Source organism: Oncorhynchus mykiss, chromosome 1 (assembly GCF_057628025.1).
Source record: "Oncorhynchus mykiss isolate SJ-2025 chromosome 1, ASM5762802v1, whole genome shotgun sequence".
In the NCBI taxonomy this organism is placed as follows: domain Eukaryota; kingdom Metazoa; phylum Chordata; class Actinopteri; order Salmoniformes; family Salmonidae; genus Oncorhynchus; species Oncorhynchus mykiss.
The window spans coordinates 26332040-26357857 of NC_143022.1; the positions used below are offsets into that span (position 1 = coordinate 26332040).

Genomic DNA, 25818 nt, shown 5'->3' on the forward strand with positions numbered 1-25818 from the left:
GTGCAAGTATCATTGTGTTTCTCATTTCCACCTGCAGGTGGAGATAGAGGCACATTTATTAAAGGAAGTAACCTACCACATATACTTAGTGGATGACAGTCAGGTTGGGGTGTTCTGTTGAAGGTAGAGACAGGAGGCAAGAGGAGCATCCTTGATGCTGGCCACGATGGAGATTGCAGTGAAGACCCTTCATAGCCAGGGTCAGAGGACTGCAATGGATAATGAGAGGAATGACTTAAGGTTCTGATTGAGGATTTTCTGCTTTTCAAATGGATGTGTAGAAATTGTGGGGATTTATCACAGTTTCTTCTCAGACAAGACATTTCAAGTTGAAGAAGGAGTGTGCTAATCAAATCCAAATGTATTTGTCACATGCACCGAATACAACATTTCACCTTACCGTGAAATGCTTACTTATAAGCCCTTGACCAACAATGCAGTTAAAAAAATTGAGTTAAGAAAATATTTGCTAAATAAACTAAAGTAAAAAAATAATACAAAGTGACACAATAAAATAACAATAATGAGGCTATATGCAAGGGGTATCAGCTTCTTGATATGCCACACCTGTCAGGGGGATTATCTTGGCAAAGGAGAAATGCTCACTAACAGGGATGTAAACACATTTGTGCGCAATATTTGGGAGAAATACTTTTTTTGGGCATATGGGAAAAACATTTGATATTTTATTTCACACTTTACATGTTGCGTTTATATTTTTGTTCAGTATGTGTGTGTATGTGTATATACACTGATCAAAAAAATAAAGGGAACACTTAAACAACACAATGTAACTCCAAGTCAATCACACTTCTGTGAAATCAAACTGTCCACTTAGGAAGCTATACTGATTGACAATAAATTTCACATGCTGTTGTGCAAATGGAATGGACAACAGGTGGAAATTATAGGCAATTAAAGGAGTGGTTCTGCAGGTGGTGACCACAGACCACTTCTCAGTTCCTATGCTTCCTGGCTGATGTTTTGGTCACTTTTGAATGCTGGCGGTGCTTTCACTCTAGTGGTAGCATGAGACGGAGTCTACAACCCACACAAGTGGCTCAGGTAGTGCAGCTCATCCAGGATGGCACATCAATGCGGGCTGTGGCAAGAAGGTTTGCTGTGTCTGTCAGCGTAGTGTCCAGAGCTTGGAGGCGCTACCAGGAGACAGGCCAGTACATCAGGAGACGTGGAGGAGGCCGTAGGAGGGCAACAACCCAGCAGCAGGACCGCTACCTCCACCTTTGTGCAAGGAGGAGCAGGAGGAGCACTGCCAGAGCCCTGCAAAATGACCTCCAGCAGGTCACAAATGTGCATGTGTCTGCTCAAACGGTCAGAAACAGACTCCATGAGGGTGGTATGAGGGCCCGACGTCCACAGGTGGGGGTTGTGCTTACAGCCCAACACCGTGCAGGACGTTTGGCATTTGCCAGAGAACACCAAGATTGGCAAATTCGCCACTGGCGCCCTGTGCTCTTGTGGAAGCAGGTTCACACTGAGCACATGTGACAGACGTGACAGTCTGGAGACACCGTGGAGAACGTTCTGCTGCCTGCAACATCCTCCAACATGACCGGTTTGGCGGTGGGTCAGTCATGGTGTGAGGTGGCATTTCTTTGGGGGGCCGCACAGCCCTCCATGTGCTCGCCAGAGGTAGCCTGACTGCCATTAGGTACCGAGATGAGATCCTCAGACCCCTTGTGAGACCATATGCTGGTGCGGTTGGCCCTGGGTTCCTCCTAATGCAAGACAATGCTAGACCTCATGTGGCTGGAGTGTGTCAGCAGTTCCTGCAAGAGGAAGGCATTGATGCTATGGACTGGCCCGCCCGTTCCGCAGACCTGAATCCAATTGAGCACATCTGGGACATCATGTCTCGCTCCATCCACCAACGCCACAGACCGTTGCACCACAGACTGTCCAGGAGTTGGCGGATGCTTTAGTCCAGGTCTGGGAGGAGATCCCTCAGGAGACCACCCGCCATGTCATCAGGAGCATGCCCAGAAACACCTTCCTAATATTGAGTTGCACCCTCTTTTACCCTCAGAACAGCCTTAATTTGTCGGGGCATGGACTCTACAAGGTGTTAAGTGTTCCACAGGAATCCATTTCTCAATTGTCTTTAGGCTTAAAAATCCTTCTTCAACCTTTCTCCTCTCCTTCATCTACACTGATTGAAGTGACATCAATAAGGGATCAAAGCTATCACCTGAATTCACCTGGTCAGGGATATGTTGTTTGTTAACATGACAGCACTTTTTCTTTTTTTGATTGAGCGCCATTCAGGTTAGGCTATATGATTGGAGAAACCTGCATGGTGTAAAAAGTGTCATTCTCATTATATTGTCATACATTTTATCTCCAGCCTATAGACTACAGAAAAAGCGACATATTCTTTCTACCATATCCTTTTTTAAGTTGGATAGTTTTTTTGACAGAACGTTGGTGGAGAGCTGCGGACATGCATCTCTCCAACAGCAACCTGTTTTTGCGCCCTTGCCATTGATAAAGTGGGCACTGCTTATCAACGGGTGTCATCAGTGTTCACCTAAAATGCCCATATGCCACTGGTTGAGAGAAATTGTCATTGTTTTTGGATAGATTCATGTGAGGTTTTATGTGTTTCTGTGTTGTTGGAGGTGCGACAGACCTAATCCTGCCTAATGAGCGGGCCGGCAGTGGTTTAAGCTTTTTTCTAGTGACATTTTTGTTGATACATCCATAACAATGAGCTAATGATACGCGAATTCACCTGGCATAGAAAATGTGCTCTCTCGTCAAGACGCTGTTGTTTCAGAGGAACTAGCCAAAAACATAGCTAACAAATAACTTCAAACTAGCTGCATTTCATTAGACCTTTTTTCTATTGATATTTATTTGTGTATGTATGGTCGTGGCCAAAAGTTTTGAGAATGACACAAATATTAATTTTCACAAAGTCTGCTACCTCAGTTTGTATGATGGCAATTTGCATATACTCCAGAATGTTATGAAGAGTGATCAGATGAATTGCAATTAATTGCAAAGTCCCTCTTTGCCATGCAAATGAACTAAATCCCATCCAAAAAAATTCACTGCATTTCAGCCCTGCCACAAAAGGACCAGCTGACATCATGCCAGTGATTCTCTCATTAACACAGGTGTGAGTGTTGACGAGGATGCCTGTCATGCTGATTGAGTTTGAATAACAGACTGGAAGCTTCAAAAGGAGGGTGGTGCTTGGAATCATTGTTCTTCGTCTGTCAACCATGGTTACCTGCAAGGAAACATGTGCCATTATCATTGCTTTGCACAAAAAGGGCTTCACAGGCAAGGATATTGCTGCCAGTAAGATTGCGCCTAAATCAACCATTTATCGGATCATCAAGAACTTCAAGGAGAGCGGTTCAATTGTTGTGACAAAGTCTTCAGGGTGCCCAAGAAAGTCCAGCGAGCGCCAGGACCGTCTCCTAAAATTGATTCAGCTGCGGGATCGGGGCACCACCAGTACAGAGCTTGCTCAGGAATGGCAGCAGGTAGGTGTGAGTGTATCTGAACGCACAGTGAGGCGAATACTTTTGGAGGATGGCCTGGTGTCAAGAAGGGCAGCAAATAAGCCACTTCTCTCCAGGGAAAACATCAGGGACAGACTGATATTCATTTTCTCTGATGAATCCCCTTTCCGATTGTTTGGGGCATCCGGAAAAAAGCTTGCAGGAGAAGACAAGGTGAGCGCTACCATCAGTCATGTGTTATGCCAACAGTAAAGCATCCTGAGACCATTCATGTGTGGGGTTGCTTCTCAGCCAAGGGAGTGGGTTCACTCACAATTTTGCCTAAGAACACAGCCATGAATAAAGAATGGTACCAACACATCCTCTGAGAGCAACTTCTCCCAATCATTCAGGAACAATTTGATGACGAACAATGCCTTTTCCAGCATGATGGAGCACCTTGCCATAAGGCAAAAGTGTCTCGGGGAACAAAAGATCGATATTTTGTGTCCATGGACAGGAAACTCACCGGACCTTAATCCCATTGAGAACTTGTGGTCAATCCTCAAGAGGAGGGTAGACAAACAAAACCCCACAAATTCTGACAAACTCCAAGCATGGATTATGCAAGAATGGGCTGCCATCAGTCAGGATGTGGCCCAGAAGTTAATTGACAGCAATAAAAGCCAATAAAAAGCCTTTCAATAAAAGCTTTTGACACTTGTGAAATGCTTGTAATTATACTTCAGTATTCCATAGTAACATCTGACAAAAATATCTAAAGACACTGAGGCAGCAGACTTTGTGAAAATTAATATTTGTGTCATTCTCAAAACTTTTGGCCATGACTGTACATAAAAATGATGCTGATTCATGATTTCGACTGGCTGAGAAAGGCTGTCTGTCTCATCCCGACTCCCGACACGTTCATTACTATGAGACAGCTGGAGATCGAATTTGAATATTGAAACAATGTTGCGTTTATACAAATCTCTGCTGTTGAAAACTAAATGCTAGTCTAAAAGAAATGTGAGATAATGTCTAGATGCTTTTTATAGTGCAGATCAAGTTTAGAAATTGGGCTGATGAGACAGTGGATTGTGCAGTCAGATGGAACACAGTAAATAGACATTATGTCCATTGTATAATGTTTTTATAAACTGTTACCAACTTATTAAATAACAATGAATTGCATTTTTTCATTAAAACGTTATTTTGATAAGTAAATTCATACAGAAAATGTAGTCTGGACAATAATCTGGTTGTTAGTTATTTTGGCCATGTTGCTACAGACGCGACCCAGTCATACTTTTTTGTTGTTGCATAGTTGCTATGCAAAAGTACTGCTCGTCCTTTCTAAACTAAATGGTTGCTATGCAGGCTGGATGATAATAGTATTGTCACTTGCTAGCTATCTAGCTGGCCAACTCCAGCTAACTAAGGCACGTCAAACATGGAATGACAGTACACATGTTTGTTTGAGATTTTTTTTTCTATTGGCATTTACTTGGATATGCCCATATTTATGACTTTGGTGTGTGATTTTGCCTGGCTCATAAAAAGTTGTCTAGGCTTGTCTGGACACCGTTCACTCCCCATATATGGTAGAGATGGAAATTCAAAAGTGAAACATTGTTTCCGAGGTCGAACGGCAGACAGCGAGTCTTATATTAACTTCCGCTGTACCAAACTAAAAGATAGACTGGAAACAAGGGGAAATAATGTGCGAGTTGAGATGAATACAAAATATTATTCGGACAGCAACATGAACATGATATTCTTATAGAGGTGCATTGATAATTTCACATGGAACTTTCAGCAGGCATAGAGTTCCTGTGATGGCAAATACAGCTTGGAACGCTGCTAGTCCAATTAGCATCCGGGATCCAAACAACCATTTTATCATTCAAAATACATGTGCCGAAGTCAGTTAAATTATTTTTTTTCAAATTTCCTAAAAATAGCAACTTTGATTGTCATTATCTATCATAGTTCCAGTGTCAATCTTACAATTTAAATGTGGCCTATTTAGACACTTGTACTAACAGTGTTGACATCAAATTTCATGCATGTACACCAAACAGCGTCGTATTTTGATTTTGTACTAAATATAGTACAATGACGTGAATGGGTTAATATTAATGGTTCATTAGTAAATAATATACATTAAAATTATCAACAGATTAAACAAACTGTGTCGACATCTCTCAAATTATCAGCGGAGTGCGGTGCAGGGCTGCTGCTCTAAAATATACTCGCTCTCCTGCTTCTCAACAAGCACAGTAGACGGTTTATATCTTTTCAGCCTATCACTGTAACCAGGAGGGCTGCTTTCACATAAGAAATAGAGTTTGAGAGAAACATTGCCACCAGTGACCATTATATATTGACAACAATTTGCCGATGTATAGACAGTCAAAGGACTTTCTATAACTACTTTACAATAGGCCAATAATTTGATTTCACCAAAAAGCTGAAACTTTTCAATGCAGCTGTGTCGCCGAATACTCTTGCGTCCAAGGGGAATTTGCATAGATATGCGTACTTCCGGATCTTTTTATTACTGCTATGCCTATAACGCAAATTAACTTTACTTCCTTATACACATAGAATTGAGGAACTGACCATTTCGCGGCTGGGTTAGGACTGTTTGAAAGACTGTATCATTTTTAGAATCTCAAGCCTAAAAACCATGAATTAATTTATACAAGAGGCTACTTTACAGCTATAACATTGACTGTTTAATTTATTGGGTAAGTCTTAAAACTTTTCCGTTTTTTTTGTGGGTGTGCAAATGTAGAGCAAAGTGAGAGCAGAGTGACTATGGGGAAATCCGCTTTTAGTTTCAAGTGGAGCGTTGATGGTGATGGATCTTCTGCGCCCGTAATGGTCTGTGGCAGGGGTCTTGTGGGGTGTGATTGTGTGAACCTTCCTAATATAATTTTTAGTCTAGACAGAACACCTGTTGTGCATCCAAATGTCGATCTAATTTTCCCCAATCCATTAGAATATGCATTTCCAAAGAACCCGTTATGTTATAGACCCTACATTCATTTTAACACTTGGAGTAACTGTCCAGCAAACGGTATCTATTTTCACGATAATTAAATTGTGGATAGCAAACACCATTAACCTAAAAAAGTGGGGATTTGAATCTATTATGTGCCTAATGTAACCAGGGTTACTTTACATCATGTTTTGACATACCTGTATTGCATTGTCTCTCATATGGTACATCAAGACCTGGGGAGTGCCACAGTGTTGATTGGTTTCACATTTGGTTTACGCTACACTGGATACATCTTTTACAGAAGGAAGTAGTGGACCATCAGTTATGCTTATAATTTATGTGTGTGTTATTGACTATGTTCTTGTGGTGTATCAGGAAACTAATTTGTGTACATTTTGTGGATAGCCCTTTAAGGGGACAGCACCGGTTGAGAGCAAAGGTTTCCTCAGGAAAGATATTGAAATAGTTCTGGGTTAATACTTCACTTCTCTCTCTGGGTCCATCCATCCACTGCGCCTGCTGCTCATTTGCAATGTAAATAATGAGTGCTACATGGAATCAGGTCTGACACACTCATATAATATTACCCCTCAGTATTCCTGCACAAAGTTTGCTTCCATTTGTACACAACCACCATACCATGAAGCCTAAAAACGTAGAGGTGCAAGTAACTTTCCCTCCCTCACACTAAGAGACCGCCGGGTTAACAGAAAAAAGAAAAAGATTGGTTGTTTAATGTTGTGGTTTGGAAAGTAGACCACATAGCTGTTAGAGCTGTTGCTCTTGGTTGAAATGTACAGTGCATTCGGAAAGTATTCAGACCCCTTCTTTTTTCCACATTTTGTTACATTACAGCCTTATTCTAAAACGGATTTAAAAATAAATAAATCCTCATCAATCTACACACAATACACAATAATGACAAAGCAGGTTTTTTGAAATTTTTACAAATTTATTAAAAAGATGAAACAGAAATACCTTATTTACATGAGACTCAAAATTGAGCTCAGGTGCATCCTGTTTCCATTGATCATCCTTGAGATGTTTCTACAACTTGGTTGGAATCCGTCTGTGGTACATTCAATTGATTGGACATGATTTAGAAAGTCACACACTTGTCTATATAAGGTCCCACAGTTGACAGTGCATGTCAGAGCAAAAACCAAGCCATGAGGTCAAAGGAATTGTCCGTAGAGCTCAGCGAAAGGATTGTGTCGAGGCACAGATCTGGGGAAGGGTACCAAAACATTTCTGCAGCATTGAAGGTCAACAAGAGCGCACTGACCTCCATCATTCTTAAATGGAGAAGTTTGGAACCACCAAGACTCTTCCTAGAGCTGGCCACCCGGCCAAACTGAGCAATCGGGGGAGGTGACCAAAAATCTAACAGTCACTCTGACAGAGCTCCAGAGTTCCTCTGTGGAGATGGGAGAACCTTCCAGAAGGACAACCATCTCTGCAGCACTCCACCAATCAGGCCTTTATGGTAGAGTGGCCAGATGGAAGCCACTTCTCAGTAAAAGGCACATGACAGCCTGCTTGGAGTTTGCCAAAAGGCACCGAAAGGACTCTCAGACCTTGAGAAACAAGATTCTCTCATCTGATGAAACAAAGATTGAACACTTTGGCCTGAATGCCAAGCGTCACGTCTGGAGGAAACCAGGCACAATCCCTACAGTGAAGCATGGTTGTGGCAGCGTCATACTGTGGGGATGTTTTTCAGCGGCAAGGACTGGGAGACTAGTCAGGATCGAGGGAAAGATGAGCAGAGTACAGAGAGATCCTTGAAGAAAACCTCCTCCAGAGAGCTCAGGACCTCAGACTGGGGCCAAGGTTCACCTTCCAACAGGACAATGACCCTAAGCACACAGCCAAGACAATGCAGGAGTGGCTTCAGGACAAGTCTCTGAATGTCCTTGAGCGGCGAGAGACCTGAAAATAGCTGTGCAGCGACACTCCCCATCCAACCTGACAGAGCTTGAGAGGCTCTGCAGAGAAGAATGGGAGAAACTCCCCAAATACAGGTGTGCCAAGCTTGTAGCGTCATACCCAAGAAGACTTGAGGTTGTAATCGCTGCCAAAGGTGCTTCAACAAAGTACTGAGTAAAGGGTCTGAATACTTATGTAAATGTGATATTTCAGTTTTTTTTATACATGTGCAAAAATGTTTTAAAAAAACTGTTTTTACTTTGTCATTATGGGGTATTGTGTCTAGATTTGATGAGGGAAAAAAAACAATTTAATACATTTTAGAATATGGCTGTAACAGCATTTTGAAATAAGTAAAGGGGTCTTGAGTACTTTCTGAATGCACTGTAGGTGTATTGATTAAAGTTCTACAGGTTTAATCAACGCATGTTTTTCTTTCAAGTGGTATCAATAATATGCATGTCCTTGCTTCAGGTCCTAAGCTACTGTCAGGTAGATTTGGGTATGTCATTTTAGGTGAAAATTGAAAGGCACAAGAGGCAGTGCTGTATCATGAATACAGTCACAGGTAACACAGTTGGGTCATTCCTACTGACTTTCAGAAAAACATATTAGTCAAGCTCAGGCAATTATTTATATTTTTAATGTACATATTCCAACCTGTTAGGTGCATAATCCTAACAGGTCAGAACCTAACAGCGTGGAAATTTGGAGCCTAAATTAGCCAGAGCTCTGTGAGTGAGAAAGATTGAGCTAGCATAATGGTGAACACTTGAACAGGATTTTAACTTCTCTATAAAACATATTTTAACAAAATGAAATGTGGTTCATTTTCTCTATAATTTAGCCTAACAGGGACATTTATGCATGGGACATACAGACCGACAACATGAAACATGGAAAAATAGATACAATGGAGTGTTTATACACTGAACTAAAATATAAACGCAACATGTAAAGCGTTGGTTTCATGAGCTGAAATAAATGATCCCAGAAATGTTCCATACAAACAAAAAGCTTATTTCTCTCAAATTGTGTGCACAAATTTGTTTACATCCCTGTTAGCATTCCGCCTTTGCCAAAATAACATGACAGGTGTGTCATATCAAGAAGCTGATTAAACAGCATGATCATTACACAGGTGCACCTTGTGCTGGGTACAATAAAAGGCCACTCTAAAATGTGCAGTTTTGTCACACAACACAATGCCACAGGTTTTGAGGGAGTGGGCAATTGGCATGCTGACTGCAGGAATGTCCACCAGATCTGTTGCCAGAGAATTTAATGTTCATATCTCTACCATAAGCCACCTCCAATATAATTTTAAAGAATTTGGCAGTACGTCCAACTGACCTCACAAATGCAGACCAAATATATGGCGTGGTGTGGGCGAGCAGTTTGCTGATGTCAACATTGTGAACAGAGTTCCCCATGGTGGCAGTGGGGTTATGGTATGGGCAGGCATAAGCTACTGTCAATGAACACAAACAGTTTTATCGATGGCAATTTTAATTCATAGAGATATTGTAACGAGTCCCATTGACTTGCCATTGTCGTGACTTTTTTTTAAGGTATCTGTGACCAACAGATGCATATCTTTATTTCCAGATGTGAAATCCATAGATTAGGACCTAATTTATTTATTTCAATTGACTGATTTCACTAACTGTAACTCAGTAAATTCTTTGAAATTGTTGCATGTTGCATTTATATTTTTGCTTGGTACAGTATATTTTTTACAGTTGAACCATTGTTTTCCAACCAAAGAAATGATGACATTTCCTGAATGTGGTGTCATTTTAGAAAGGGGTGGTTTTCTTAAATGGAGAATTACAACAAACTAACAGGGTGGAAAGTGATATCAGGGACACACAGAACATCTTAAATTAAATAACAATAAATACGATAATCATAAAAACAACATTATGATGAAAGAAAATTTAGCTAGGACTATAACATAATGAAGAAAGATAATAACATTTTTATTATTTTAAGCCTTATATTTGTCATGGAGGTTGAGGAATAACAACTGGGACATAGCAATAATGCCGACATTCACATAATTTTTTTTCTACAAAATGCATAGAATTCCCTTTCAATATCAATATTTTTATACTTTTAGAGTAAATTACACTTTATCGTATATTTAAAGCCGTTTGGAATGCACATTTTACACAAAATAAGAAGTGATATATCCTGGGGACAGATAAGGCACTGCACAGTTGGAATGACCCAGTCAACCCCTTTACCTGTGGCTGTATTCATGATACAGCATTGCCGCAGTGTGCCTTATTGCTTTTTTATACAAAGATTGGGTCTAATCCTGGATGCTGATTGGTTAAAACCGCAATCCAGCAGGTGTCTATTTCACAAGTTACCATCGGCTAGCTGTGATGTTGAAATGCCTATTTAAACTGTTCCATCTCACTGCACAATCCACTGTCTCATCAGCCCAGCCAGGCAATTTATAAACTTGATCTCCACTATAAAAAGCATCTAGACATTATCTCCCATTTCCTTTAGACAGGCATTTGATTTTCAACTGCAGAGATTTGTATAAACCCTGTCTGTCTCCGACATTTGCAACATTGTTTCAATATTGAAATTCGATCTCCACTGTCCCATAGAAATGAATGTGTCGGGGCGAGGCAGACAGCTTTTCTCAGCCAGTCGAAATCATGAATCAGCTGGCATTATTTTTATGGATATATACAAAGAAATGTAAATAGAAAACAGGTAAAACTAGCTTCAGTTTGAAGTGATTGTGTTAGCTGTGTTGTTGGCTCGCTCCTCTGAACAATAGTGTCCTGACGAGAGAGCACATTTTTAATGCCAGGTGAAATCGTACATCATTAGCCCTTTGTTATGGATGTATCCAAATAAATGTCACTAGAAAACAGCTTTAACACATGCAATTGCAGCTATTTTCCTGTCGGCTGCACTGTTTGACGTGACTGTAAGTTAGCCGTAGTTGGCTAGCTAGCGAGCAAGGGATAAGAACGTTGCCAGCCAGTTGGGCAATGGAACATTTAGAGAGAACGACTGGGTCGCGTCCATAGATACAAAATTATTTTTATGAAAATATGTCAATGATTATTTGAATATGTTGGTAATCCGTTGTTTAAAAGCCCTCAAAGCTGGTGTTTGGAGGGTATATCGACTATCAACCCTTTGTGCCAATATATCCTCCAAACACCGGTTTCTCTGGCATTATCACTTAAATACAGTGGTGTAAAAATACTTTTAAGTACTGAAGTCGTTTTTTTGGGTATCTGTACTTTACTATTTATATTTTTGACTACTTTTACTTCACTACATTCCTAAAGAAAATGATGTACTTTTTACTCCAAACATTTTCCCTGACACCCAAAAGTACTAGTTACAATTTGAATGCTTAGCAGTACAGGAAAAAGATCAAATACACACACTTATCAAGAGAACGTCCCTGGTCATCCCTACTGCCTCTGATCTGGTGTACTCACTAAATGCACTACATAAATGCTTCCCTTGTAAATTATGTTGGAGTGTTGGAGTGTACCCTTGGCTGTCAAAAAAAGTTATAAAAAAAGGAAATTGTGCCGTCAGGTTTGCTAAATATAAAGAATTTGATGTATAGCATTTACTTTTACTTTGTACTTTTACTCAAGTAAGACAATTTAGTGTTTTTTCCACCACTGTACATTTAAAATCTGATACTTTTAGACTTTTACTCAAGTAATATTTTACTGGGTTACTTTCACTTTTACTTGAGTCATTTTATATTAAGGTACCTTTACTTTCACTCAAGTATGACAATTGAGTACTTTTTCCATCTCTAGAACTGTTACCAACATATTAAAATAACAATGAATGACATATTTTCATTAAAACATTATTTTGATAAGTCAATTAATACAATGTCATTCTTCCACCAGAAGATAGGCTATAGTCCGGACAAAAATCTGGTTGTTAGTTATTTTGTTCATGTTGCTAAAGGACCCAACCCAGTCATTAAGAATTGTTGGTTAGTAGCTATGTGAAAGGACTGGTCGTCAGTTCTTAACAAACGGGTTGCTTTCCAGGCTGAAAAGTTTTCTTGTCACTTGCTAGGTAGCAAGCCAAGTTCAGCTAACTCCGTGACGTCATACATTGAACCTGCATTACAATACACGAGCTGCATTTCCGTTTGTTTTAGCTTTTTTCTATTGGCATTTACTTGTATATGTCCATGATAATGACGTTGATGCGGGATTTCGACAGGCTCAGAAAAAGTTGTCTCGTCTGTGCACATTTTACTTTATGTATGGTAGTACTAGAGATTGAAATTCACAAGTTAAACATTGTTTCCGATGTTGAACAGACAGACAGCAAGGTTTATATTAATCCCCGCTGTACCAAAGTAAATGCTAGGCTGGAAGCAAAGGGAAACAATTTGAGATTAGATAAATAAATATATGAGATAAATATAAGACATGATTCGGACACCAACTTGAATATGATATTCTTATGGAGGCACAGTGATAATTTTCAGATAGAAATATTAGCAGACATCGGTGTGTCTGTTTCCCGCCAAGACAGCATGGCTTGGAACACTGCTCGTCCAATCAGCATCCACGATCCAAACAACCAGTTTAATAATTGAAAATAAATAAGCTAATATACAATGCAAAGTAGAGTTGTTATAAGTTACATATCTGTTATCAAGCAAATCAAATAAAACATGTTCCCATGTTATAAACATAGACATTCCTAAAAAGTCATCAATGCAAATGAACATAATATACTGCCAATGTACACTATGCACCTCCTGAAATATTTAAAGTGGTCAAATAAAAGCATGCTTTATAACTGTGCAGGCCTGTAGTTGCTTCCTCGTCCTTTGTTTGACATGATGAAACCATGAATCCTGAAACAGCTTTATGGAGAGGCTATGAGGTAGGGGTTTAATGAGTCACTGAACAAAACCGTGGACCTAGTGAACCATTGCATCCCTACTATAAGTAGAGTATGGGCCCATTCCACAGGGCCAGAAATGGCGGGGCCGGGGCGAAGCCAGCAGGGAGAGCTGACGGAGTACAAGAAGAGTCTGATCAAGAGGGACCTGGAGATGGGCATCGTCATGACCGTGTTCCGCCAGAAGGTAGAGCGCCTTACTGTGCAGGTCATCATGGAGACCAGGCAGGTGGCCTGGACCCGAACAGCAGACAAGAATGATGGTGTCTGTGAGTAAACCTGAATCTAAGTCTAACTCAAATCCCAACCCTAACACTGAAACAATGAGAAGAGAAGGGCTGTGAGTACATTAAGAGATATGGTGTGTGGATAGGGTGTGTGAGGGAAAGTGTAAAAGCTGTTGAGTATGTGAGAGAGTGAGTAACAATGATGAGTACGGTTTCAGTGGATCTGTCTGAGATACGGGAGATTCGCCCAGGGAGGAACTCAAAAGACTTTGAGAGGTTCAGAGATGGCAGGGACAAACATGATGACAATACCTGCTTCACCATCTTCTATGGGTCCCAATTTGTTCTTAACACCATAAGCCTTGGCGGTAAGTGTGTGTGGGAGGGTGCAGAGTATGTCCACTTTTCTGTGTTTATTTGATGCCATACAACCACATTTTGTTGATGATAGCCTACTGATTAAATATGGATGGTTTATCTTAGGTTATATTGGATAATATAGCTTGTAATAGTCTGTGTTGATTGACAGCTGACACTGTGGATGACGCGGATAAATGGCTGACAGGCCTGGAGTTACTGAGACAGGAGACACTGGTGGCCCCCACACCAGACATCATAGAGAGGTGAACACACACACACACACACACTTGAAAAGACAACAAACCTAAACCCATATACTGTACACACACATTATATGGACGATAACTGACAATTACGGAGCATATTGTTTGTTGTTTCCAGCTGGTTGAGGAAACAGATGTATTCTATCAATCAAACTAAAAAGAACCGGTAAGAACAGTTTCAACACTCAAAAATGGATTTAATCCTCTACTTAATTATACCACTTTTTGTGCCAAATTCCCATTCTGCCCCTTTAGTAATTTCCACAATTCAATCCATTGTTCTTTTAAATTGTTCTCCTCAGTATCACCTTGAAGGAGGTGAAGTCTCTTCTGCCACAGCTCAACTACAAGGTCCCCGGCACACGTTCCCTGAAGGAAAAGTTCTCGGTACTCATCCCCTTTTCATCCCTATTCACACCCTCATCCTCACTGCTGCCAAAACTTTAATGAGTTAAGGAGTTAAGGAGCTGAAGTTTCCTTCCCTCCTTGGCCAGATAAAAACTTGGGCAGTATAATTAATTCTATTCATGAGTTATTTTAGATGATAATAAGTGGTCTTGGGCACTCAAGTGATTTAATAGAATTGAAGTATGTATGTAATAAAATAAATTGTAGTATTCTGAACCAAGGGCACTACAGACCCGGGTTTGATACCAGGCTGTGTCACAGCCGGCCGTGACCGGGAGACACATGAGGCGGCTCACAATTGGCACAGTGTCCGGGTTAGGGGAGGGTTTGGCGTCCAGGATTTCCTTGTCCCATCATGCTCTAGCGACTCCTTGTGGTGGGCCAGGCGCCTGCAAGCTGACACCGACACATTGATGCAGCTTCCTTACGGGTTAAGCGAGCGTGTCAAGAAGCAGTGAGGCTTGGCAGGGTCATGTTTCGGAGGACGCATGGCTCTTGATCTTCGCCTCTCCCGAGTCTGTAGGGAAGTTGCAGCAATGGGACAAGACTGTAACTACCAATTGGATATCACAAATTTGGGGAGAAAAAGGGGGTAAACAAACAACAAATATAAAAAAAAGTATTCTGAACCAAACATTGTCCGTCTCCCTCTTTTGTTCCAGGAAATTGGAGCAAGGAAAGATGTCTTGAACTTTGAGCAGTTTCATAAATTCTACAATATTCTAATGTTTGATCAGAAAGATGTGAGTCATAATTTTACTGCACTACTACACTCTCTAAGTAGAAAAGGCTGAACAGATACCATAAATTACAGATAATTTAACTTCTCTTACAGTATGTATTGATATGTGTTCACATCGGAAGTGTTAGCTAGCATATCACATTTTGCATGTTAAATATGATTAGACAGACACTGACTGTCAACCAGTGTGTGTGTGTGTGTGTGTGTGTGTGTGTGTGTGTGTGTGTGTGTGTGTGACTGTGTATTGACTTGTAACTGGTGTGTGGATATGTTTCATCAGATTCTCGAGGAGTTCAAAAGGGAGTCATGTGCTTTCATCATGGGGTGGGTCTTTCTCTTTCATTGAAAGATGTAGTTCAACAATCACAAATAATAATTTACTCAGCTTTATTATACCGGTAAACTTGAATTCTTGTTGACGTATGTTGGTGGGTGATGTGGTTTTTCCCTACTGTAGTAGTACAGATAAACCTGATGCCTCTGCAGTTCTTCTCCATGATTTCCAACGATTTCTTCTGTACCAGCAGAAGGTAAGATCAAGCTATCTATCAATTATGAAATTGGTAAAACTGGGTCTGTTTCTGTCAGTGTTTAACCTGCTACCTGTTATCATTACCATTATTGTAATTTGTATCTATATTTTCCTCACTCTCTACGTTTCTCCTTCTCAGGAGTCATGGGCCAATGACCTGAACCAGGTTCGAGAGCTGATGACCACCTTTATAGACGACACCATGAGGAAGACCAACGATCCAGAGTTCACCGTCAGCGAGGTGGGACACAGTGTTTGATGTGTGTGTGAATGGGGAGTGGAGAACGATGTTTTATGTTTGTCAAAGCGCTCTCTCTCTCTTCTCTCACTTTAGTTCCTCAGTTTCCTCTTCTCTAAGGAGAACTCGATTTGGGATGAGAAATACTCAGAGATGTGCAACCTGGATATGAACAACCCATTGTCCCACTACTGGATCAATTCCTCACACAACACGTCAGTACCGCCACATAACACAAAAATACAACACAGCACTATGAAATGAACACTACTTAACATTTTAAAATAAAATATATTGATGCAATGCGTTAAAAAAAAGGGTCAAGGTGCTGCTTTTTAGACCGATTTTCCTCATGATTTGTCAACTCCCGTACAATTTCGCTCTCCATCAAATCGGAGTGCTGCTGCAGGCTCTTTGCACGTCTTGACCAATCAGATTTGCGGAAATCGCAGGTCGCGCGGGCGGGGCGCAACGCACAAAGCTCAAAGCGGGATCTCCAATTTCCTCCTGTATTTACTAAGCAACCGTGATAGCACATAACTCCCAATAGACACGAGCAAAAGCTCTTACATAAATGCAGCAGCCTATAGAACTAAACATTAGCGATAAGACTTGCTGTATTGCATGGAAACGAGACAATTTTTCAGTCTGATCAATTGTAGGCTACTAACAACAGCAGCTGAATAGTCTAGCCTATGTGCTCTTGTCGCTCTGGCCAGGGTAAACAAAAAGGAAACGTGTATTTATAGCCCATTTGTTTGTGAGAAAATTTGAATGGGACAAAATGTGGTTTATATTCAAACTTGGGCTGACTAGGCTACCTAGACTTTGTCAAAACAAAACTGGAATTAATCAATAGGCCTAAACACAATAGCTGACATAGACTGTGAGTACATGTTTTATTAGGCCTACAATTGCATAGGGCAGAACTACACGATGCCAACCTGCATAAAGCAAGCTCAGCCCAGTTAGTTTTATTGTCCAATCATGTTGCTTTCTCCGTGTCTGTGTATAGGAAACACCTCTAGTCCTTAAAATATAATGAATATGAACAATTAATCCTCAATAATCGAGTTATTGTCCAAATGTTCCAATTATTAGTTGGCTGCTGCAACTACAGTTAGCTAGTAACGTTAGCAAACCTGTTGTTGAGTTTTTGGAGCAAAAAAAATAATGCCTATTGCTAGCAACTTGATTTTCCAGAGTGGTTTGGTTAAATAAAATATAATTAATATGAACAAGTACAGGGTTGAGGCAATTTGATAGGATTTTCATCCTCACCAAGACCAGGAGTTTTTCCATAATAAATAAAAAAACATGACTTGATTAGAAAAACTATTTTCCTGTCATAGCCCATATTAAACCTTTTTACAACAGATTAATCACATCATACCGTATACTGTCTGGAGTTTTACCTGGTTAGTTTACCACATCAGGAAACGCTACGGCCTCAGAATGTTTTTTCACCAGACCACTCTGGGATCTGTGGTGCCACCTCTGAATAGGCTATGACTCATATTATAATAAACACACAAATGCTCTTTATGATTTGTTTGCATGTTGTATTTCTTGTTATGATGTTGTTATGTGTTTCCATCAGGTACTTGACTGGAGACCAGCTGCGGAGCGAGTCGTCCACCGAGGCCTACATTCGCTGCCTGCGTCTGGGATGCCGCTGTGTTGAGTGTTAGTTGTACACCTTAAACCTCACTGAAACAGTCCCTGACATATTTTACTTTGCCCTCGTTACATTATCCATTTACTTCTATAGTTGGAAAGGATTATTTTGTGTTGTGTTGCCCTGTAGTGGACTGCTGGGAAGGGCCAGGTGAGCCCATCATATACCATGGCTGGACCAGGACCACCAAGATCAAGTTTGAGGACGTGGTGAAGGCCATCAATGACCATGCCTTTGTCACATCTGAGTGAGTCTGAATCTGTCTGAGAAAACTCACCCAAACTAATAAATATACCCACACCTGAGGTGCTTTACAACTGAGGACTGTAAATGTTTCTAGATCATTCTGCCTGTGTTGACTGAGCATTGTGGTGCTGTTGTTGTCAGATACCCTGTGGTTCTCTCCATTGAGGAGCACTGTCCCATAGAGCAGCAGAGGCAGATGGCTCGTATCTTCAGAGAGGTATTCCAGGACAAGCTGCTGATGGAGCCTGTGGAGCTGATGGCTGAACAGCTGCCATCCCCCACACAGCTCAAGGGCAAGATCATCCTCAAGGTGAGGGCCAGCCCAGAGGATACAATGGGGATGGTGGTATGATATCATCCTCAAGGTGAGGGCCAGCCCAGAGGATACAATGGGGATGGTGGTATGATATCATCCTCAAGGTGAGGGCCAGCCCAGAGGATACAATGGGGGTGGTTGTATGGTATCATCCTCAAGGTGAGGGCCAGCCCAGAGGATACAATGGGGATGGTGGTATGATATCATCCTCAAGGTGAGGGCCAGCCCAGAGGATACAATGAGGCTGGTGGTATGATATCATCCTCAAGGTGAGGGCCAGCCCAGAGGATACAATTGGGATGGTGGTATGATATCATCCTCAAGGTGAGGGCCAGCCCAGAGGATACAATGGGGATGGTGGTATGATATCATCCTCAAGGTGAGGGCCAGCCCAGAGGATACAATGGAGATGGTGGTGGGAGGGAATAATGTGAAGAATTGGATCACAGGGCAAAACGGTTTCCGATGTAGTATGTGGTACAGCAAGTTATAGTAAAGTGATTCATCATCATGATATGATGGGCTTTTCAGATGACAGTCAGTTATTACCTGCGTGGTGGGTCTGTGGTGGTCCAACACCCCTCCCCTCCTCTCCCCTACAGCACAAGAAACTGAGTGTGGAGGGAGGCATCAGCAGAAAGGACTTCCGGAAGGGAGAGAAGCAAGGAGACCTGCATATCTGGGATCCAGTGGACCAGGTAACTTAGAGACCACCTGTCATGTTAACATGATATGGTTGCAAGCTAGTTCCTTAGAAGTCTGTAGGCCTATTTGGTTCAGGAAGTGTGTTGTATATTATTGTATTTGTTTCATAGTCATAGCATTGTTAGTGTATATTTTGTTGTTGTGATGGTTGCCGTTGTCAACTATTCTGACATTGTGCCTGTTTGTCTGCCTGTAGCGATGGAACAAGCACTACTGTGTGATTTCAGATGACACGCTCTATTACGCAGAGGAGGAGGAGGAGGAGGAGCTCAGGAAGGTAAACAACAGAGAATAGTTAATGTCTAATTGTAGGAGAAACAAATGACCATTGTCACGGTATTTAATTATTACATAATTATGACTGTTTTTTACCGCCCTGACTCCCTGCCTCGCTCCCTGCCTGCCTCCGTCCCCCTCCCTCTATGCTGTAGTCCCCAGAGCTCCACACGTCTGAGCCTTGGTTCCATGGGAGGATGAGTGAAGGGAGGCAGACAGCAGAGAGGCTGCTTCAGGAGTTCTGTGCTGAGTCGGGAGGCAGGGATGGCACCTTCCTGGTCCGAGAAAGTGACACCTTTGTGACAGACTTCACCCTCTCGTTCTGGTACGCCAGCTTGTCTTCAGCTCTACTGCCAGTACGTGTCCTGTGTTTAGATCTCTGCTGTGCTGATGCCTGTTTTCGGTGTGTTATACTGTAGGCGCAGTGGGAGGGTCCAGCACTGTCGTATCCGCTCTGGCTCAGAGGGAGGACATACTTTCTACTTCCTGACTGACAACTTGCACTTCCCCAGTGTGTACTCACTGATTCAGCACTATCGCGACATGCCCCTCCGCTGCCACGACTTTGACCTGCGCCTCACTGAGGCAGTGCCTCGACCCAACCCACACCTACTGGAAGGGTGAGTTACATAGGGTCATCTGATATAGAGTATGTCTGAATTTAAACATGCACACAGGTACGCAAGAATGCACACACTTAACACGTAGATTCTCTCTCTGTGTGCTGTGGTGGTCAGGTGGTTCTATAGTAACCTGAGCAGAGGGGAGGCAGAGGACTATCTGTTGAGAATCCCCCGGGACGGAGCCTTCCTCATCAGACAGAGAGAGGAGAGCGACTCCTACGCTATCACCTTCAGAGGTGATGGCAAGGTGAAGCACTGTCGGATCCAGAAGGATGGCTCTATGTACGTGCTGGGAACCACCACTGAGTTCGAGAGCCTGGTGGAGCTGGTCAACTACTTCCGTAAGAAGCCTCTGTATCGCAAGATCAAACTACGCTACCCTGTCACACTGGAACTGGTCAGCCGCTTCAGCACGGTAAGAGAGAGGGACGGGAGAGACTGGAGGCAGAAAAGAGAGGATGGGAGAGAGATATAATGGGGATGAGAGGAGGGCAGAGGGAGGGAGAAAGGGGGGCAGAGACTGGACTGCTGGGGGAGGAAAGGTTAAGTAGAGTATGTTTACTGATAAGTGTTTTTAATGGTTTGTCTGTGTAGGAGACAGACTGCGCCTCACTCTATGATATTAAGATGTATGTGGAGCCAAATGAAATCGAGCCGTCACTGGTATGTTCACATATTATGTTAACTTGTTTCCCTTCATTGAAATTATGTGTATAGATTTTCTCAGGCAATGTCAATGTAGTGTGTGTATCTATGTTTGTATGTGTATTAATGTATGTACCTGTTGATGTACTGTATGTTTAACTGCATCAGCCGAAGAGTACAGTTAAAGCTCTGTACGACTACAGACCAATGAGACCGGATGAACTGAACTTCTGCAAGGGGGCTCTGATCCACAGTGTGTCCAAAGACAGCGATGGATGGTGAGGCCTCAGAACACAGACACACACAATTTGATCCCAGGTCAGATTAGGAACATACTAACCTCTCTCTGCTGCTCCCACTAGGTGGAAAGGGGACTATGGGGGAAAGCTGCAGCTATTTTTCCCTGCCAACTACGTTGAGGAAGTGTCCAACAATATCAAAGCTGAGTCACAGGATCAGGTAGGAGGAGTGATCCGTATTTTGCATGGTGTTACTGTATTACTGGTGTGGGGTCAGTCTGTCAATGACATTGTGCATTTGTGCTGTATATTTCTTGTGTGGTAAGAGTGCATTTTTAGAGATCTACAGTGTACACATTTGTCTCACAGGTTATGGAGGACAATCCTCTGGGGGATATGTGTAAAGGAGTTGTTGACATTTCCAAGTGTAACGTTGGTGAGTACAGTCATTCTGTTACATCTGTTTTACATGCTGTCCAAACACAGATAATCTATATCAGAAACATGCTATCTTCACATGATTAACACACTAAATACCAAACCCCCAGTCCTTCCACACAGCACATGCTCATTAGACCGACTGCTCTTAAAACATACCCCATATCAACAGTACACACAACTACATACATTTTTAAATGGATCGTTTTAGACCACGACACCTTACACAGGATAAATATACAATTGACGGTACATCACGTGTAGACACAGTCTTGTACCCAATCACAACAGTGTATTATATATACAGTACATTACACATAATAAATATTTTACATTCTCTTCCCCATGCTCCCTCCATCCCGCTCTCTTCTCAGTGAGATCTGCAAAGAATGGGAAGTCCCATGTCATGACACTTCAGATGAGTGATTATGACAGCAAGATTCATTTTGACTTTGCGGCAGAGTCACTGGAAGATCTGTTTGAGTGGTACCAGGTGGCCTGGGACATCACCCAGAGAGAGATCACCAAGCAGCACAACAAGCAGTTAGAGGCTAGTATCATGATATAATTCCATTTATAAACTGAGTGGTTCGAGCCCTGAATGCTGATTGGCTGACAGCCGTGGTATATCAGACCGTATACCACGGGTATGACAAAACATTTACTTTTACTGCGCTAATTAACAAGTTTACAATAGCAATAAGGCACATCAGGGTTTGTGGTATATGGCCAATATACCACGGTTAAGGGCTGTGTCCAGGCACCCCGTAATACGTTGTGCATAAGAACAGCCCTTAACTATGGTATATTGGCCATATACCACACCCCTTCGTGCCTTATTTCTTAAATAACACAATGGCATCTATACGTAAGAGGCTAGTATGATATCTTTATATCTACCACTCCAAAGATGTATAGCCCAGCGTATATTGTGATGTCATGCTGAGAGGAAGCTGTTACACAGCCAGGCGTCTTCAGTGATGTCATACTGATAAATCAAATCAAATTGTATTTTTCACATGCGTAGAATACAACAACCTTACCTTGAAATGCTTGAAATGCTTACTAACAAGCCTTTAACCAACAATGCAGTTTTCAGAAAATAGAGTTATTTACTAAATAAAATATCAATAAGGAGGCTATATACAGGGGGTACCGGTACCGAGTCAATGTGCGGGGCACAGATTAGGGACAGGAAGCTGTCTTCAATGATGTCATGCTGACAGGAAGCTGTCTTCAGTGATGTCATGCTGACAGGAAGCTGCTGTGTGTTTTCTGTCCTCCAGATCAAGCAGCAGGAGGAGGTGGAGAAGAGTGAAGAGGTTGCCATGGAGATGTCTGACCTGGTGGTGTACTGCCAGCCTCGCAGCAAGGAGAAGGACCGCTTTGGTACGATCCCCAGCCCTGCCACCCTTAACACCCACCTAAGGCATTCATCCTATGACATGCACTGCAATACACATTAGAGATTTCAACTGTGTGTTTTCAAATTAAATTCAATCCACCCTTTACTCACACTCATATTATTACTACCAGAATATGTCACCCTCCACCACAGTCAGATGTGGTAGACTCTCTCCTCTCAGTATTGTTCTGATCAAACTTAGTCTGCCCATTACCAATCATGCCCCCACAGTGAACTACTGCTACAAAGAGATCCGCTCCTTTGTGGAGAACAAGATCCCGGCCAAGAACAAAACTCCAGACTTCCTGAAGTACAACCGCAAGTCCCTGAGCCGCACCTACCCCAAGGGCCAACGTGTAGACTCATCAAACTACGACCCTTACCCGCTGTGGGCCTGTGGCTGCCACATGGTGGCGCTCAACTTCCAGACTGCAGGTGGGTTTGATGAGCATGTGTTAAAGATGGAGGGGGAATTAAAATCTGTCCATGTGCCCAGTGGTGTAAAGTACTTAAGTAAAACTACTTTAAAGTACTACTTAAGTAGTTTTTTGGGGTATCAGTACTTTACTTTACTATTTATATTTTTGACTGCTTTTGCTTTTACTTCACTACATTCCTTAAGAAAATGATGTACTTTTTACTCCATACATTTTCCCTGATACCCAAAAGTACTCTTTACATTTTGAATGCTTAGCAGAACAGAAAATGGTCCAGTTCACACACATCATCCCTACTGCCTCTGATCTGGCGGACTCACTAAACACAAATGCTTCATTTGTAAATGATGTCTGAGTGTTGGAGTGTGCCCCTGGCTATCCGTACATTTTTTAAAATAAGAAAATTGTGCCCACTGGTTTGCTTAATATAAGGAATTTTAAAGGATTCATACTTTTACTTTTGATACTTAAGAGGTTTTAAAGTATATTTAAAACCAAATACTTTTCCTCAAGTAGTATTTTACTGGGTGGCTTTCACTTTTCACTCCTTTCCTATTAAGGTATCTATACTTTTACTCAAGTTTGACGATTCGGTACTTTTTCCACGTGCCCTTGGTAGAGCAAGACACTTAACATTTTAGGACAACTTATGTGCATACATTTTTATACTTTTTAAGTACTGATCCCACATGAGAAATGAACCCACAACCCAGGTGTTGCAAGAACCATGTTTTACCAACTGAGCTACACTAATTTGCGCCAGAGACTCTACTACTATGGCTGATCTTGTCAAACAACACATTTCACTGCACCTATCAGGTGTATGTGACAACAGAAAATGTGTTCACAGAGATTAGAAAATTGCTTGCTCGGTGTGTCCAAGTGATGTTCATGTTTGTTTATGTCCCCAGATAAGTACACTCAACTCAACAGTGCCCTCTTCAGCCTTAACGGACATACAGGCTACGTGCTACAGCCAGAGATGATGCGCTCAGACACCTATGATCCACACCTGGAGAAGAGGAAAGTCAAGTTCACCCTTACTGTCAGGGTATGGTTCTGCTCATTGTCCAAATGTATTTATTTACACTGACATTTCCCTGCTAACCTTTCATATGGTAAACGGGTTACTGTTGAGCACTGAGTTTGCTGTGCTTCCCCCTGTAGGTGATTGCTGCCAGACACCTGCCTAAGCCAGGCCGTAGCATTGCTAGCCCTTTTGTGGAGACGGAGCTGTGTGGACACACAGAAGATAACAAGTTTAAGACCGTCGTCTATCGTAAGGAGTGGGAGTGGATAGAATTACATTCTTCCCACAATGCCGTCCAGCTAATTAAAGAATCTCAGCTTGTGTGTGTTGTTTTAAAGATGAAAGGATGTTGGTAATGGGGCTTATATTTGTTCAGGTGACAATGGGCTGAACCCGGTGTGGAAGGCTCCTCCAGAGCCGGTGACGTTCCCAGTCCATGAGCCAGAGCTCACCTTCCTGCGCTTTGTGGTGAATGAGGAGGACATGTTCTCAGACCCTAACTTCCTGGCGCAGGCTACCTTCCCTGTGAAGGGCATCCGCTCAGGTAGGACACACAACCACTAATATGTGGTGCATGAACCCTTAAGCCCCTCATTTACACACTTCTACACTGTTTCATCTTAGGGTACCGTTCTGTTCCTCTGAAAAATGGCTTCAATGAGACCATAGAGCTGGCGTCTTTACTGGTCTACATTGATGTGCAGCAGGTGGAGGTGAGACACGCTGCATGTTGACAGCCTTTGGTGTTAGTGGTGGTGTTTGTGCATCTGGATGGTGAGCCTGTGTCTGTCTGCTAATCAGAAAGCAGAGGAGGAGCTGTACTCGTCGTCCAACCAACTGCGGAGGCGGCAGGCTGAGATAAACAACGAGATCTTCCTGTACGACACCCACACCAGCCTGCAGCGTTCAGCCCCCCCACAGCTCCGTGACGACCTCATGAGAGAGTTCAGCACCAATGAGACACAGTTACAGAAGATCCAAGATACCTGCAAACAGAAGTAAGCCGGAGTTGTTCTCTATTCAAATCAACGTTTATTGGTTGCGTACACAGATTTGCAGATGTTATCACAGGTGCAGCGAAATGCTTATGAAAATAATAATAAAAATTGTGAACAGAAATGTCATGATACATTCATTTATCTTATCTGGTCCTAGGATAAAGGAAAAGAAAATCAACAACAGTAAATTTTATTCCTGAGGGCAGTTCATCCTGAGCCTGCGTGGTTGCATCCCAAACTTCAGTCTTACAAAGCCAACAGAGAGAAAATGTGTGATGTGTTTAACATTTGCATAATTTGGGGTGTTAATGGGTTATTAAGATGAACAGTGAAAGGTGCACTTAGCAGCGTCATACTGATCATTTCTCTGGAGTTTTTGAAGAATAACATTAAGTCATGTTACCAGTGTATTGCTTGTTTCTTTTTTGTTCTCAACAAATGCATTCTTTAACTACTGATATATTGTAGACATACAGGGCTGTTTGCAGGTGAAAGTGTTGCTTAGAGAACATTACGTTGCTTTGATAATCCTTGTGTTTATATTTTCTTTTAATGGTTCCTCTGCGTAATTTCAGTCAATAAAACATGACCTCTTCTGCTGACCATCTTCGCTTCATTTGATCAGATTAAACTACGGCATTTGAAAACAGTGAAATGTACACAGAACC

At 42.0% G+C, this 25818-nt stretch overlaps 1 protein-coding gene across 1 annotated transcript; it reads left to right on the forward strand.

The window, feature by feature from the left end:
- Positions 1-5130: 5130 nt before the first annotated feature.
- plcg2 (phospholipase C, gamma 2) lies at positions 5131-25752 on the forward strand. The gene is made up of 32 exons (XM_021596297.3): positions 5131-6226; positions 13416-13613; positions 13790-13939; positions 14101-14194; positions 14313-14360; positions 14497-14581; positions 15265-15345; positions 15625-15668; positions 15802-15874; positions 16016-16117; positions 16211-16329; positions 17715-17800; positions 17922-18039; positions 18180-18348; positions 18957-19052; positions 19256-19336; positions 19491-19660; positions 19755-19955; positions 20073-20373; positions 20553-20621; positions 20772-20881; positions 20966-21062; positions 21212-21278; positions 21655-21830; positions 22567-22669; positions 22917-23120; positions 24034-24173; positions 24290-24401; positions 24529-24696; positions 24777-24865; positions 24954-25150; positions 25308-25752. The coding sequence occupies exons 2-32, from the start codon at positions 13424-13426 to the stop codon at positions 25348-25350; spliced, it is 3783 nt and encodes a 1260-aa protein (XP_021451972.2). The 5' UTR covers positions 5131-6226; positions 13416-13423; the 3' UTR covers positions 25351-25752.
- The last annotated feature ends 66 nt before the right edge of the window (positions 25753-25818 follow it).

Coding starts and splice junctions, on each gene's coding strand:
- plcg2 (XM_021596297.3), top strand. CDS start 13,424: ATGGCGGGGCCGGGGCGAAGCCAGCAGGGAGAGCTGACGGAGTACAAG. Junction 20,374..20,552: donor TGGTCAGCCGCTTCAGCACG/GTAAGAGAGAGG, acceptor TTGTCTGTGTAG/GAGACAGACTGCGCCTCACT. Junction 25,151..25,307: donor CAAGATACCTGCAAACAGAA/GTAAGCCGGAGT, acceptor ATCTGGTCCTAG/GATAAAGGAAAAGAAAATCA.